The sequence below is a fragment of the Geospiza fortis genome, unplaced genomic scaffold, assembly GCF_000277835.1.
Source record: "Geospiza fortis unplaced genomic scaffold, GeoFor_1.0 scaffold145, whole genome shotgun sequence".
NCBI classification, from domain to species: domain Eukaryota; kingdom Metazoa; phylum Chordata; class Aves; order Passeriformes; family Thraupidae; genus Geospiza; species Geospiza fortis.
The window spans coordinates 2,217,995-2,231,217 of NW_005054362.1; the positions used below are offsets into that span (position 1 = coordinate 2,217,995).

Genomic DNA, 13,223 nt, shown 5'->3' on the forward strand with positions numbered 1-13,223 from the left:
CCGGGGCACACGGGATTCGGCCGGGGCACAAGGGACACGGTCCCCTTCCCCAGCACGGGCACACCACGTCTGGGTCGCAGAGCGCGCCCAGAACCACACCAGATGGGCCGGCCGATACTTGTGGTCTCTTTTGTGACAGCAGGATAAGTCTCACAAAGTCATTTCCCGTCTTTGGCCATGAAAGCCTTGAAGCTCTTTCCTTCGGGGTGGTCGCAGTGCTGTGGATTCCTCACTCCAGGTTCACTGCAATGGCTGACCCAGCAAAGTTGGGTCAGTCACGCACAAAGTTCAGAGTACAAACCCACCGTGTTCAGCTCTTGCACAGCACCGGCCCCATAGAGACAACTGTATGCAAACACTGAGGCTTTGTTACCCCCCTGTGAGGGAAATTGATGTCTTGATTACTTCAAAGGTTTTAAATCAAAAAGGCGAGTTCAGGTCTCACCTTTCTGTGACACGGAATTTTGGTGTGGCATTCGATGGCACAGCCTCACTCATCATCTGAGAACAATCTGATAAAAGCATCTTCTTGACAACTAAATTACAAACTCTTTGGGACAGAGACTTTGCTTTTAACTGTGGTCAGAGCTTGCCACAGTTGTGGCCTATACTTGGCTGGGGAACACAGTCACCAAGGGAATACAAAAATATGAAGAACTATCATTAACTTGGGAAAATAATAATCAGGATCGTGATGAATTCATACCAGTTCTAAAAATTCCATATTTATAAAATCCAGATATTTTACTCTCTGAATGCTGAGTTTTTTGAGAGGTTACAAGATCCACCACTGTTTCTTTTACAGCCCAGCCTCGGACCAGATCAAATGGTGATAGACCTCACAGACCCCAACCGGCCCCGGTTCACATTACAGGAGCTCCGAGATGTATTGCAAGAGAGGAACCAGCTGAAAGCTCAGCTTCTGGTGGTGCAAGAGGAGCTACAGTGCTATAAGAGGTAAAGCTTGAAGTCAGCAGAGAACTAATAACAAGTATTTCATGAAGCTTATCAGTTGAGAGTCTTGAAGGTTTGAGCCCCTAGATCAGGATAAGCATTGTCCAGATATGAAAGTGACCCCTGTGCTCCCCAGAGCATACAAATGAACAAAGAAAAACGGGGGAACAATGAAGTCTCTATGCAACACAATTTGAAAACCAAACTCCCTTTTCCTCTGCACAGTTCTCAGCCCATTCCCATCATTGTCCCACTCTCAGCCTACGCAGAGTTACTCCCACTCCACATCCAGGCTGGGTTCTTGGGCACAGGAATTCATCTGTGCAGTCACAGCAGCTGCACACACACTGTGTCTAAAGCCACACTACATACCAAAGAGCACGGGGGGTTTCCAGCTCAGCTTCAGTCAAACTTTTCTTCCTCCTGCAGCACCACGCTGGTTGATCTCCGGTCCTTCACTCCCATGGGGGTGTGGCACTGATCTAGAAACAGAATATTGAGCTCTTTCATCATTCATGATAAGCTGTGGGTTTTTTAAGACTGCCAACAGAGGGTTGTGTAAGGCCCTTGAACTGTGCAAAGCAAGTGATTGCAGAGAAGGGTTTGGTCTTTCCTGAAGGGAGAGTCAGTGTGAGTCAAAGGGTGGGATGTGGGAAGGGTCTTGATCTTGGTGCTACAAATTCATTCACCCCAAAAGCTCTCCTTCTCAACCTCTGCCCCTCTCATCAGGTTGGATTATAAACTCTTTGGGTCAAAAAATTTCTTCTTAATCTAGACACAAACTGTCTGAGCACAGTAGATTTCAGTTGGGATATCTCAGCAGCACCCTCCTGGATACAGCGAGCCCGCCCTTCGCCTTGTCTGTAACAGGAACGTTAAGCCAAGAAGTTACACTTAAATCCAAGAATTTACAAACTGCCTGACAGCACTTCCCCAGCTCAGCTGGCTGCTTTGCTGTGTAGCAGTGGAATGGCTTCTTGCTTTGATTTCCCAGCTGTTACACAGTTTAGTACAGGCCAAGTTAAAAATGTAACAGTGGGAAGGTTTTCAGGTTTTTAGTGATCTGAGTCACACAGCTGTGCACCAAGAACAGGGCAGGGCTGCTTTTCAGGTCGAGTAATTTGTGAGGTTATCTCCTCATACAGTGTTACAGCTTAAGCCAAAACCCATTTTCCCTCTAAACAGTCACATAAAATCCTAATTGTAATTGTAGTAAAGAGTAATTGTGCAGGAGAAGAGGATAAATCTATGTTCTAAATGCCTTGTACACATTGGAAATAAGCTCTGCATAACACAAGGTAACAAACATCTCAGAGACTGGCTCAAAGTGACTGGTGGTGTTTGGGGGCTGCATTTTTTGTGATGATTTCTGGGTAGAAGTTACTATGCAGATGTTAGAGCTCTGCAGTGTCACCCAACAGCTCATTGTCTCATTTATCCAAGAGGAGAGAGAGTCTGCCTCAGAATTACCCCGTGCCTGGTGTCACACCAGTTTTTAACTGCTCTGTGTTTTTATTTCCGAATCCAGTTGAGTATTGCTTGGCCACTCTTCGCCTGCAGCTACTGCAGTCACAGGCTTTGATCCACTGAGCTCTCCAAATGACTGAGGTCAGCCCAGGACATGCTGTGAACACAGAGTGTGCAGGCTGGGAAAATCTCACCCTGTTCCAGGCAGGGAAAACACCCTTTGGTCAAACTGAAACTGCTGCCTGGAGTAGGCGGTTACAGCTTCTGGAGTGTAGAAACACCAAAGTGGGATGGCAAAATGTAGAGCTGAGGCAAAGCCTTTCTTCTCTCCTCTGTAGGGTGGAAAGAGGAACAGGCACCTGCCTTGCAGGGGAGCTGGGAATCTCCCATCTGTTCCCAGGCCTGGTGTGAGCCTGGGTGGCTGCGCTGGAGGTACCACACATCCACTCCTGCAGAAATTCACCATTTGTGTCCACACTGTCCTCTCACCCTTGGACTTCTGCACAAATCCAAGTGTGATTACACTTCCCTTTCACCTCCATTATGATTTGCCATTTTTTTCTCTGTGGAGAAATCAGCTTGTTACTTTTTTAGTGTTCTCATTAAAACATAACCCTGGCACAATTACACTGTTGTATTTAGGGATAATAATTCATTATTTTCAGTTCAGTACAAGGAAGAGGCTGGGCTGCCATCTCTGTCCTGTGAACACTCATTCACCCATGTCCAGTGAGAGGTCTAACTCATGCACTGTCACACTCTGCACAAAAAAATAAACAAACCCACAAAAAAGAAACAAAACTATCTCTTTTCCCAGTGGGATCATCTCACAGAAAAGGGACCAAACTGAAGAACTGGACAAAGCAGCCAGTGGCAGCAGTGCTGGCACCAGAAAGGACAGTGAAGAGAAGACAATCATCAAACGGTTGTAAGTTTGTTTGCAGCTTTTGGGGCAGAATTTGTGAGAACAGGGCCCACTCCTTACACAGTGAATCCAGGGGTGGGTGCTGAACTTTAGCCTAGTTGGCTGGATATTGTTTTCTGCTCTCCATGTAAAGTTAAAAACCTGATAAAGCAATCTCTTCCTGGGGAAAAAGCACTGCACAGGAAAGCAACCTCCACCCAGGCAAGCCCGGAGTCACTTTTTTCCTAGGAAAAACAAGATTCCTGAGCAAAATGATTCAATACTTGCCTCCCCTGCCAGCCCCTCAGAGCTGTGCTGTGGGAGCACCCCAGCTGGCCCCAGGCTTTGTTTACATTGTACACAAAACCCACAAGCTCAGGGTCTGTCCCTAAAGTCCCCCAAAATAGCACATTGACAGGGCCAGCCCCCTGCCTGTTCCTTGTTTTCCAGTTGGACATTATTGTTTTCTTTCTGCTATTGATTTTTCTCTCTTTTTTTAGGTTTTCTTTTAAACATGGAAAATGAGCATCCTCAAGGACTTTGCTGCTGGTGGGAATGTCACTGATGAGCCTCAGAGGCGTTGAGAAAGACAATGATTGCAAGCAGCAGCATCACTCCTACTGTAGAGAATGAGCAATCTCATTAAAATCATGTTGTATCATATTCTTTCAGGATAGATTTTACTCTGCTTTTTCAGAAACTGTTTGAAACAGACACTTTTTGTATTTCTTACTGTCAGACATTATCCACATGTAGAAAATAAAATGTTTGTATAAAGTTGGGGTTTATTCTTATTAAAAGCCTGTGATGATCTGTACTACAGCATACTTATCCTGTCCAGCTATCAAAACATTCAGCTCAAATGATTTTGTAGATGAAGATAATAGAGACCTGCCATTCACAAGTGGTTGTTTGGGGGTGAGATGAACAGTGGAGAAAAGCACAGCAAAGGAGGAAAAGCTGCTGCAATTGGGCTCTGCCCACACAAAGGGCTGAGGTGCAGGCAATGCTCAGACTGGAACAGATGCACCAAACATTTCATTTCTGACAGCTGAAGGTCTCCTGTGGTAGGGAGTTGTGTTTTGCATAAGCTCTGTTCTTTCAATCACCTGCCACAAGCTGTGTACTGGCCCCAGTAATGAGATTTAGCACCAGTAGAAGAATTATAGGGCAAACAGAGGAGTGGGGAAAGAAGCTTGAAAGACACCAATTAGGTTCTCCATTTAGAAAGGTAGACTATCCAGAGCAGAAGTCTGAACAGACATAAAAGAAGCAGTGACAGGTATCAAACTGTGATCTTACTCTCTTCAGAAATAAAAGCAGGCTCTGAAGTCTTTTGATTCCCTCTCCTACTCTGGCAGCATGAAAAATGTAGGGCACTTCACACATCTGCTCAGCTGCACGATGTGGATGTGGCTCAGCAGAAGGCAGAGCTGCAGCCTCCCTCAGAGGTCAGGAACAAATGTCTGTTAGCAAGGCCACACCACAGGTGGCTGCCCTGAGCCAGCTGCTTCAGCCAGGGCACAGAACCACTGGAGTCCTTTTGCCATCTTCAAAATATCGATAAGCCTTGGCCATGCCCTCGTTGTGTATTTTCTAGAGCATGGCAGCAGGGAAGGCAGTTACTGCATGGCCTGAGCAGAGGCTTTGTGCACAGAAAAATGAAACAAAGAAACAATCAATCAGCAACAGCCAGGATGCACCTCTGAGCTGGAGACAGATGCTGACAAGTGATCTGAATTCCATCCTCTTCCATGGTTTATCCAGGGATGTATTTTCCAATCTCCTTTAAAAAAAGCAGTTTAGCTCCCAACCCAAGGGTGTTTTTCCCTGTCACATCTTGTTGGAAGATGAAGCCTTCCTGTGAGGCACAGAGATAAACACCCAAATGACACATTCCTGTGAGAAGTACATCGAGATAGATCTCTAGATCTCTGTATGTGTTCCTAGAAAAGTAAAGGATACAGATGCAGTGCAACATGAGCTTTATTTCCATCCTCCAACGCAGTGCTACTCAATTACCAGTTAAGCTTTCAGAGAAGACATTTTCTTTTTATGTAAAACAAGGGAGATCTTTCCCCTTTCTTGTTTACAAAAGTGATGCTGAAGTACAGAGGTTTTAAGCTATTCAACCTGATAGAGAACACGTAGATGTTTAAATAAAATTAAAAAAATTTATTCCAATTTTGACTTAAGGGAAGTGCTCTAGTTTAACAGGACACTGTACACATTGCTGAGGTCTCTGTTTCTGAGACCAGAGAAAAATCAGTGCCAACTCAGACAAGCTGGCCAAGGAGGCTTACCTGAAACTCAGTACATGTAATGTGACATGTCTCCAGTTAATTCTTCAGAAATGGGAAAATACCCAGGCTTGCTCTGACGAGTTTGCCTTGTGTGAAGCAGTAAATAATATAAAGCATTTAATAGCTAATGATTTTCACAGCTTTCTTTCAAAATGCTCATAAAACTGCAATGGAGACAGGTAGTATAGCAGCCGTTTCATCAATAATAAATATATTCTTTATTTTACAGAGACATTGTCTTCAAGTTTTTAATTTAAAAAATACATCACTAAGCCACTTCTCTTGCTGCTGGAGCACACAACCAGGATGTTGTTGCTATCTGACCTATCACATAGGCAAGCACAAGATTGTCTAGAGGGCATTCAGCTGGAACAGCAGCAGCCTTCAAGACATGAGGAATAGAAGACATTAACAGAGCCACAGATCCCTTGCTGACATCTTCCAGCAGCAAGCATGGCTGATGGCTCACAGCCATTTTCATCTACACACATGCCAAGCCTGCCTTGGCAAAAATTCCAACTGGTAAGAATTCCTCTTTAACATAAAGGACCTGCATTGTATTGCCTGCCTATATCCCAGATTTGGCTCTCCAACAGAAACATCCAAACATCCACAAGATGCCAAGCGCTCGACTCCCATGTGAGACAGTGGGACCAGACTGTGCTGGACAGACCTACAGGACCAGGCAATAAGGAATCTACTTTCTTCACTGCATGAACTCCATCACTACAGTTTGAAGCTGCATATGAAGATGACTCCTATTTTTGGAACCACTATGCTCTACTTCAAGCATTCACAGTAAATAAATAGCTTCTGATGTGGCTAATTAGCATAGGAAGGCAATATAAAAAACTTTTGGAGAGAGTTTTTACTTCTTTAAAATCCTCTGGGAGACACCTCCAAGAATCAGCCATCGACTATAAAAAAGGTACCTTCTCAAAGTTTAGAAAATAAGTCAATGTCAAACATTAATTCTCACTGTGAAGTTCTATCTTCACAGCTGTAATGAGTATCAACCCAGTCTATCAAAATTTATCCTCATTTGGCTGGGAGTAATTTCTCCAAAGGAAGCAGTCAATCTGACCATCCTTTTCCCTCAGTGCCAGTGCATTTGAAGTTCATTGCCAACAGAATGTATGACACAGGAGAAACTGGATTCCTACCACAAATTATTTGAGAATGACAGTAGCATCCATCTCAGAGAAGCCTGTCAGCACTGGGCTGTGAAAAGCAGTCTGACAGGCAGTCAAGCCACGGGATGACCAAGTCAGAGTACAGCAGTACTTCTGTCATAAAGCCAAGGTCAGCACCCCGAAGTGGGGCGTGAGATTTCCTTGCAAAAGCAGAAGCACAACCCCAGTGATTAAATTTCTGTGCAAGTCTTTCACTGCTCAAGTGGCACTGGTCACTACGCAGAAGCATTCGAATTGTAAGGAGGGTTTTCCTTTTATGATATAAAAGTTTTGGCAATCTAAGATCAATTATTCAAGCCTGCCTGGAAAACTGTAATAGGTATTTAAATACTGCAAAGCAAAAAGGCAGTTTTTAAGGAGCTTGGAAGACCATAAGCCATCCACTAAGAAAGCTGAGGGAAGTGAGGGCAGAAAAAAAAAATGCACTGACTCCTTGTAGAACACTCAGTCCAAAAATAAAAACCCCAAACAAGGAAGATGAATTAGTGTTTCAGCCACGGGTGAGCTTCAATGGAAGCTTTGCTTCTGTCTCCATAGTCGTACAACAGTTCTTCACCTGCCTTAATGTCCCTGGAAGCGATGAGGATGAGATGAGGCACACCATCGATGTCGTGGAGCTTGGTCTGACAATTGCCACATTTGCTGTGATTAATGAGCCTTCCCAGACGATTCGTTTCTTTTGTAGCATCGACACTGAAAGAGCAAGAACAGAACGCGGGATTGCGCCTGGGACAGGGGCAGCTCGTGAGCAAAGCCCAAAGTGCAAATCACACAAAGAAGGAGGAATCCACACGAGTCTTGAAAAATTAAGGAGAAACAGAACGTTATCATGTTACATTATAGAACAATCATGACTAAATAGGCAGCCATAATATGGCAAGGCAGAGAAACTAAATTCTGGGAGATTTTTAAGTTAGTACAAAACCCAGAAAATTAAATCTTTGGACTGTTTGAGCTGCCTGTTTCCAGGAATAGCAGAATCCAGATGTGAAAAAAATTATAAAGCTTGGACTGAAATGGGTGTTAGAGACTAGAGCAACAAGGACACCCAGTCAAAGTTGAAAGAAACGTTTCTCTTCCAGGGAGTCTGTCCATCCTGCTTTCCAAACCAACTCCTCACATCTCAGATAAAGGAGTCCATTTTACAAGAGGATGACTTTAGGCAGAAGACCACTGCAGAACTACAAGCCTCATCCAAGCACAGCAACTCTCCACATAGCTTGTGCTGTACTTCAAAGAAGAGGGCTTTGAGTCACCTACCATTCCTCATAGCCCACATGTATGGGAGGCTCTCAGACCATGAAACAATGCTCCAAAAGATTTCATCATTCACAAATCCCATTAAAAACAAAAAATTTGCATGAAAACAAGAAAAGAATTACCAGCATTCAAAGCCTCCATCAATAGAAACTTGAGCTTACCAGTAAGTTTTGCTGAGGTACTGGAAATAGTACATGTAGCAGCCTGTGGATGGGTCTTGAGCATACACAGCCTCTCGTTTCTTGGCATCAGTGATCTCAATGAGATCCCCATGATATTCAACCACAAATTCTCCTCGATTAAAATGTTTAGTAGCAATTACTCCTCTCCCTTTGCCATCAATATAATCAATCTGTTGAGTTGAAAAGAAAATACTTTCTCATTTCCCAGCTGATTTACATCATTGCAGATATGCTGATTACTAGGAAATGATTTGTCATTAAAAAACTGCTGCAGAAGGGATTTTGTGTGTACTGCAGACAAAGCTGTAGAGGCACAGTGCATGGCACTGTGGAAGAAATGCAGGATGAGTTTGGGACACACTCTGAGTTACTGGGTAGCTGGACACAAAGTCTTCCAATCAAAGAACTTAGGAGTGCATTTCTGTAAATACCTTAAAATCCCCTCAGTATTTATAACTGAGGCTGCACAGACATATCCTTCAGAGACCAACACTGCTCACTTAAAGGAAGGACTGTGTGTTCCAGTTTTCCTGCATTTTCAGAGAATTGCAGGGTCCTGAGACTGAGTTCTGCTACTCTCTGTTTAAATTGATTAACATCAAGATACTGTGTAATAAACAGTACATGACCACTTAGGCTGGCACTGCAGTTACCTTCATTCCTTCTTCCTTCCCACTTGTAATCAGCTCATCTATTTTCCTCCTTTCCTCAGTCTGCAGAATAAACAAGAACAAACAAAACCACAATATTGTTGATAGCTTTTGTAGCTTCTTCTAGAGCTGGAAGGAAATTACCCACCAATGACACTCATTGTTCCAAACCATCTCATATTTCCAGCAAACTGAACAGCAGAAAGACAGATTTCTGCCCCCCCAAACACATAAACAGCTAGATTCTGTTCTAAACTGGACCAGCATTTCCAAATTTTAAGTATGTTCTTAACATTACTTCAAGTGCACAACTTTATTTGCATTTGGAATGGAAACCATAGTTACACACTTCCCCAAATTCTCAGCTAATCAGACATGTTATAAGTTACGTCATTTTAACAAGAAGCACTACCTCCAATTCAGATTTGCTCTTCCTGGAACTTCTTCTAACAGGATAATAATCTGTCACTTTTCGGTTTGGTGTTCTTCCTTGTGTTCTAAGGAGCAAGAAAAAGAGAACACACACACACACATTTCAGACTGTTAAGTTACACTGCTAGAGGAAAGGTATGCGCAAGAATTTTTTATTTGAGCTTGGTAAGCTGAAAGGTGATCAATATGAACCAGTGGTTTTTATCAGTACCCTTAGCTTCAAGCCACAGCTACATCCCTTTTCTTCCCCACACTATTTCCATTCCTCCAGTACTAATTCTTGAACAATACAAGTCGTTAGAAATCAACTGAAGGTCACATTACAAGTCTGGGGCCCCCTGCATGCCTTGCCAGAAGGCACTCGAAAATTTAGGTCATGAAAACTGCTTGGCAAGGAATTCATTAATGTTAGGTCACATTACTCTGATACCCAGAGAAAGGGTATCAGCTCAGCCAGGAAGCCTCCAACTGTTCTGTTTCTGACAAGATACATTCCCATTTGTCCACAGGAAAGTAGGTCTTAATGGATCATTAATTTCTTTTTTTCCATAGGTGACCAGCAAATGTTTCACTTGTGATAGAACAATAGAACATTATTAGAAGCATTAACCTTGCTTTTAAGACAAACAAATCCTGTGGAAAATAGGTACTTAGATGCTATTTTAGGGTTTTTAAAACATTATATTCTTGAGAAAACAAAGAGCTGTCCTTTCACAATTCCACAAATCACTTACTTTTTCCTTGGTCCTCGTTTTGCTTTAACCATCTTCTTCTGAGCTGGCTTTGCATTGGCCTCCTCTGCACAGTCTGCAGGCAGGGGAGTCTTCTGGCTTTCCACAGTTTCTTGGTTTTGATCAGAGGAGGGCACTGAAGGATTGCACCCACCTTCCTTATCCTTCTGCTCTTCTGGTTTCACAGCACCTTCAACTATTTTGCCACCATTCTTTTTTCCTGGTGACAAGGAAATCGAGTAAGGCTCTGAACTTAGGGCCAGCCATACCCGAGTGCTTTAAATGAATTCCAGGGGTTTAGAGCTCTGTCAAATGAGAGAAAGGACAGCAATGACCCTGCACTGCTGGGCTCAGCAGCTGCAGATGTTGGTACCAAGTGGCCAATGCCACCCAGGATAAATCCTTGGGAGCTAAAGGGCTGGCACTGACAAGAAGTCTACACTCCCCACAACCAACATTTACTTGGTTTTTTTGCATCCTACCCCAATACAACCACATCCTCCTCCTCAGACAACTGACTCAGAGGTACGTGAGAGTGGTTTAAAGTTCAATAACGTTTTTATGTAGAGTAAATAATCAGGTTTAACAGTCCCATCTGCTGAGACAGATGTTTCAGGCTCACTGGAGAAAAGAGGCACAGCTGCAAGGCCTCAGCAGTGGGACAAGCTAAAGCCATCTTCACTTCCTTGTCAAAACTGGGGAGCCAAATTAGGAACTAAAGGCCCCAAGTTTCCAGAAAGCCTGACAGTCCCTGCATCAAATGGGACTGAGAATACCTGCTTGTAAAAGTGTTTGCATCAAAGTGCTTTGACAAATTACCAAGGCTGTTAAATGCAGTTTAAAACACAAGCCCGATGGGATTTCTTCCCCTTCATAAACTTTAAGAACACTACCATTTCTAGTCACTGTGAACCTGGCACTCAGCATCCACAATTTGGGCTCCTCCTCACTGCTTTTATTTCTTGATGAAAATGTCAGAATTGAGGGCAGTGGGAGCACATGCACCAAGAGAAGCAATCCAAAGCTCAATCTTACCAGCTCCTTTCCTGTAGGTTTCCTTTAGTGTTTTGCCCTGACATTTCACCTCGTGATACATGACCGAGTTCTCTTCTTGAAGCGGGGGGCGAGCACCAGGAGCTTTGTTGGGATTCAGGTAGCTGTAGATTTTGGATTGACCAATAAACACATTCTCCTAAAACAGACCCACACAAAAAAATCAGTTCAGCACAGAGATTCCAGGAACCTCAAGCTGGCATCCACAACAGTCTGCAGCAACCAGGGCTGACAGGTGACTGTGCTGATGGAATTACACTGTTTGAAGCCTCACCCTCACTGAGATTGTGATTTCTAAGTGAAAACACAACAGTGCTGAGCACTCTGAGAACTTAACTAATAAAATGTGGCAGGATGGGGTAGTCATAGCTAACTCCAGCCTCCACCCTTGTGCTTCACAGTATGAACTTTGGTGCTAAAAAAAACCCCAACCCTGAGCTCCTGGAGAGGAAGGCAGCCTCAAAGAGCACAAGCCAAAAAAAATATGAATAGTGCAGCAAAAATTGCCCAGGCCCAGTACAGAGCTCTCACAGCCAGAGGTATGAGCTACCCAGCTACTCTCAAGAGGTGTCAAATGTTGTTGCAGCAAATTATATGCTCAACTGAGCAGCACAGGAATCAGTTTTACAGCCTGCCTTGAGTGACATCTCTCAGCAAAGCATGGGAGATAAACAGTGCTATATTTTATCCATTATATGACATAAAAATAAAGTGTAAATGTTGTTTATGGCAAAAAGGCCCATTAAAGAGTCAATGCAAAGCCCAGTCAGGAAAATGGCAAAACCCTCTGGCATGGCCAGACACCACAGAGCCTGGGGTTTGCTGCTGGCTCAGGCTCCAAGATGCCAACAGTGAGCAGTGTCAAATTTAGCAAAGATTAGTGGAGCCCTGTCACCTTTGCTTTCACAGCCTCCTGCCACCTGGCTGTGCTTGCCTGTGCAGGGCATGTCAGGCACATTCCAACCATGAAATCTCAGGGTCTGGACAAACAGATGCAGCTTGGGCAGAATGAGTTTTTCTTGGCTATAGTTTGACTCAACCAAAAGCAATTTTCAGACATTGCATGCCAGTTAAAACAACAAAAATATGCATCCATTTTCTTAGAAAAGCAAGGAACAAAGGGTCCCAATAGTTAAAAAAAGATAGTTCAAATATAGCTGACTAAACAAATACCTCAGCATTTCAGTCACAGACACTGAAAAAGTAAACAAAGTAGACAATAGAACAGATAGGATAATTTTAATAATTAACGTGGTCATGAATAACAAACTTCCTATGTTCATAATTCACACAAAATCAAACCAGTTAAAGGCTCAAATCTTAGTCCACAAATAAACTACTAAAGACTAAGATTACAATGGAACAGCCTGAGAAAAAGCAAATCAGATGGACACTCCCTGACTTCCAATATTTCTGAAAGGGCTATGAAAGGGAAAACTCACTTATTAAAAACTCGGGGCTTCAAAGCATGAAATACTATGAAAACACTCCGTTTTAACAAATACAAGCAATGAACCCTGAGCTTCAAAGCCCTCAAGATTTAGTAAGAAGTTTAAATACGAGCATTTTGGGAGAAAGCCCAAAGCAGTGAACTGCAGTCCACCTGCCAGCAGAGCCTTCAGGCTTTGAATACACCATGAACAGGAAACGAACAACTATTTTTCCAGCAGAGCTTCCTCCCTTCATTCCCAGCTCCCTGCCTGCTGCGCTCTTGGCGCAGCCGAGATGCTGCTGCCACGTCTTTGTCTGTGCCAGGCTTGAGACCCCGGAGAGCAGAGATTTTCTCAGCGCAGCAAAACACACGAAAGATTGGCTGCAGAGGGGCTCCGGGATTAAATGCAATAGCCGCGACTATTTCCACTGGGAGTTAAAGGCAAAGAGACAAGCAGCCTCCGGCCAGCTGCCTGTGACAGAGCTACAGGACGGGGAAGATGGCACGGAGGGAACGCCGAGCTTAGTGCCTGTCTGCGGAAGGGCACAGGGAAACACGGAAAGAGCCCGACCGTACTTAAAGTTAACCGATTTCTGAATGATTTGAGGGGCTCCCGAAGGGCCGGGCCCCGCGGCTCCCCGGGACAGCCCGCACGGCGGCTC

The 13,223-nt window shown here is 43.9% G+C and overlaps 1 protein-coding gene across 1 annotated transcript in view; it reads right to left on the reverse strand.

The window, feature by feature from the left end:
* Positions 1-1,014: 1,014 nt before the first annotated feature.
* The window catches only part of KMT5A (lysine methyltransferase 5A), a 14,214-nt gene continuing 2,005 nt past the window's right edge, over positions 1,015-13,223 (reverse strand). Inside the window, exons 2-8 of the mRNA XM_005424064.3 lie at positions 11,112-11,268; positions 10,080-10,296; positions 9,326-9,410; positions 8,917-8,976; positions 8,243-8,433; positions 7,378-7,514; positions 1,015-1,436 (exon numbers count right to left, since the gene is read on the reverse strand). Of these exons, the coding sequence (XP_005424121.2) occupies positions 1,357-1,436; positions 7,378-7,514; positions 8,243-8,433; positions 8,917-8,976; positions 9,326-9,410; positions 10,080-10,296; positions 11,112-11,268 (927 nt within the window). The 3' untranslated portion in view covers positions 1,015-1,356. The remainder of the gene's footprint in view (positions 1,437-7,377; positions 7,515-8,242; positions 8,434-8,916; positions 8,977-9,325; positions 9,411-10,079; positions 10,297-11,111; positions 11,269-13,223) is intronic.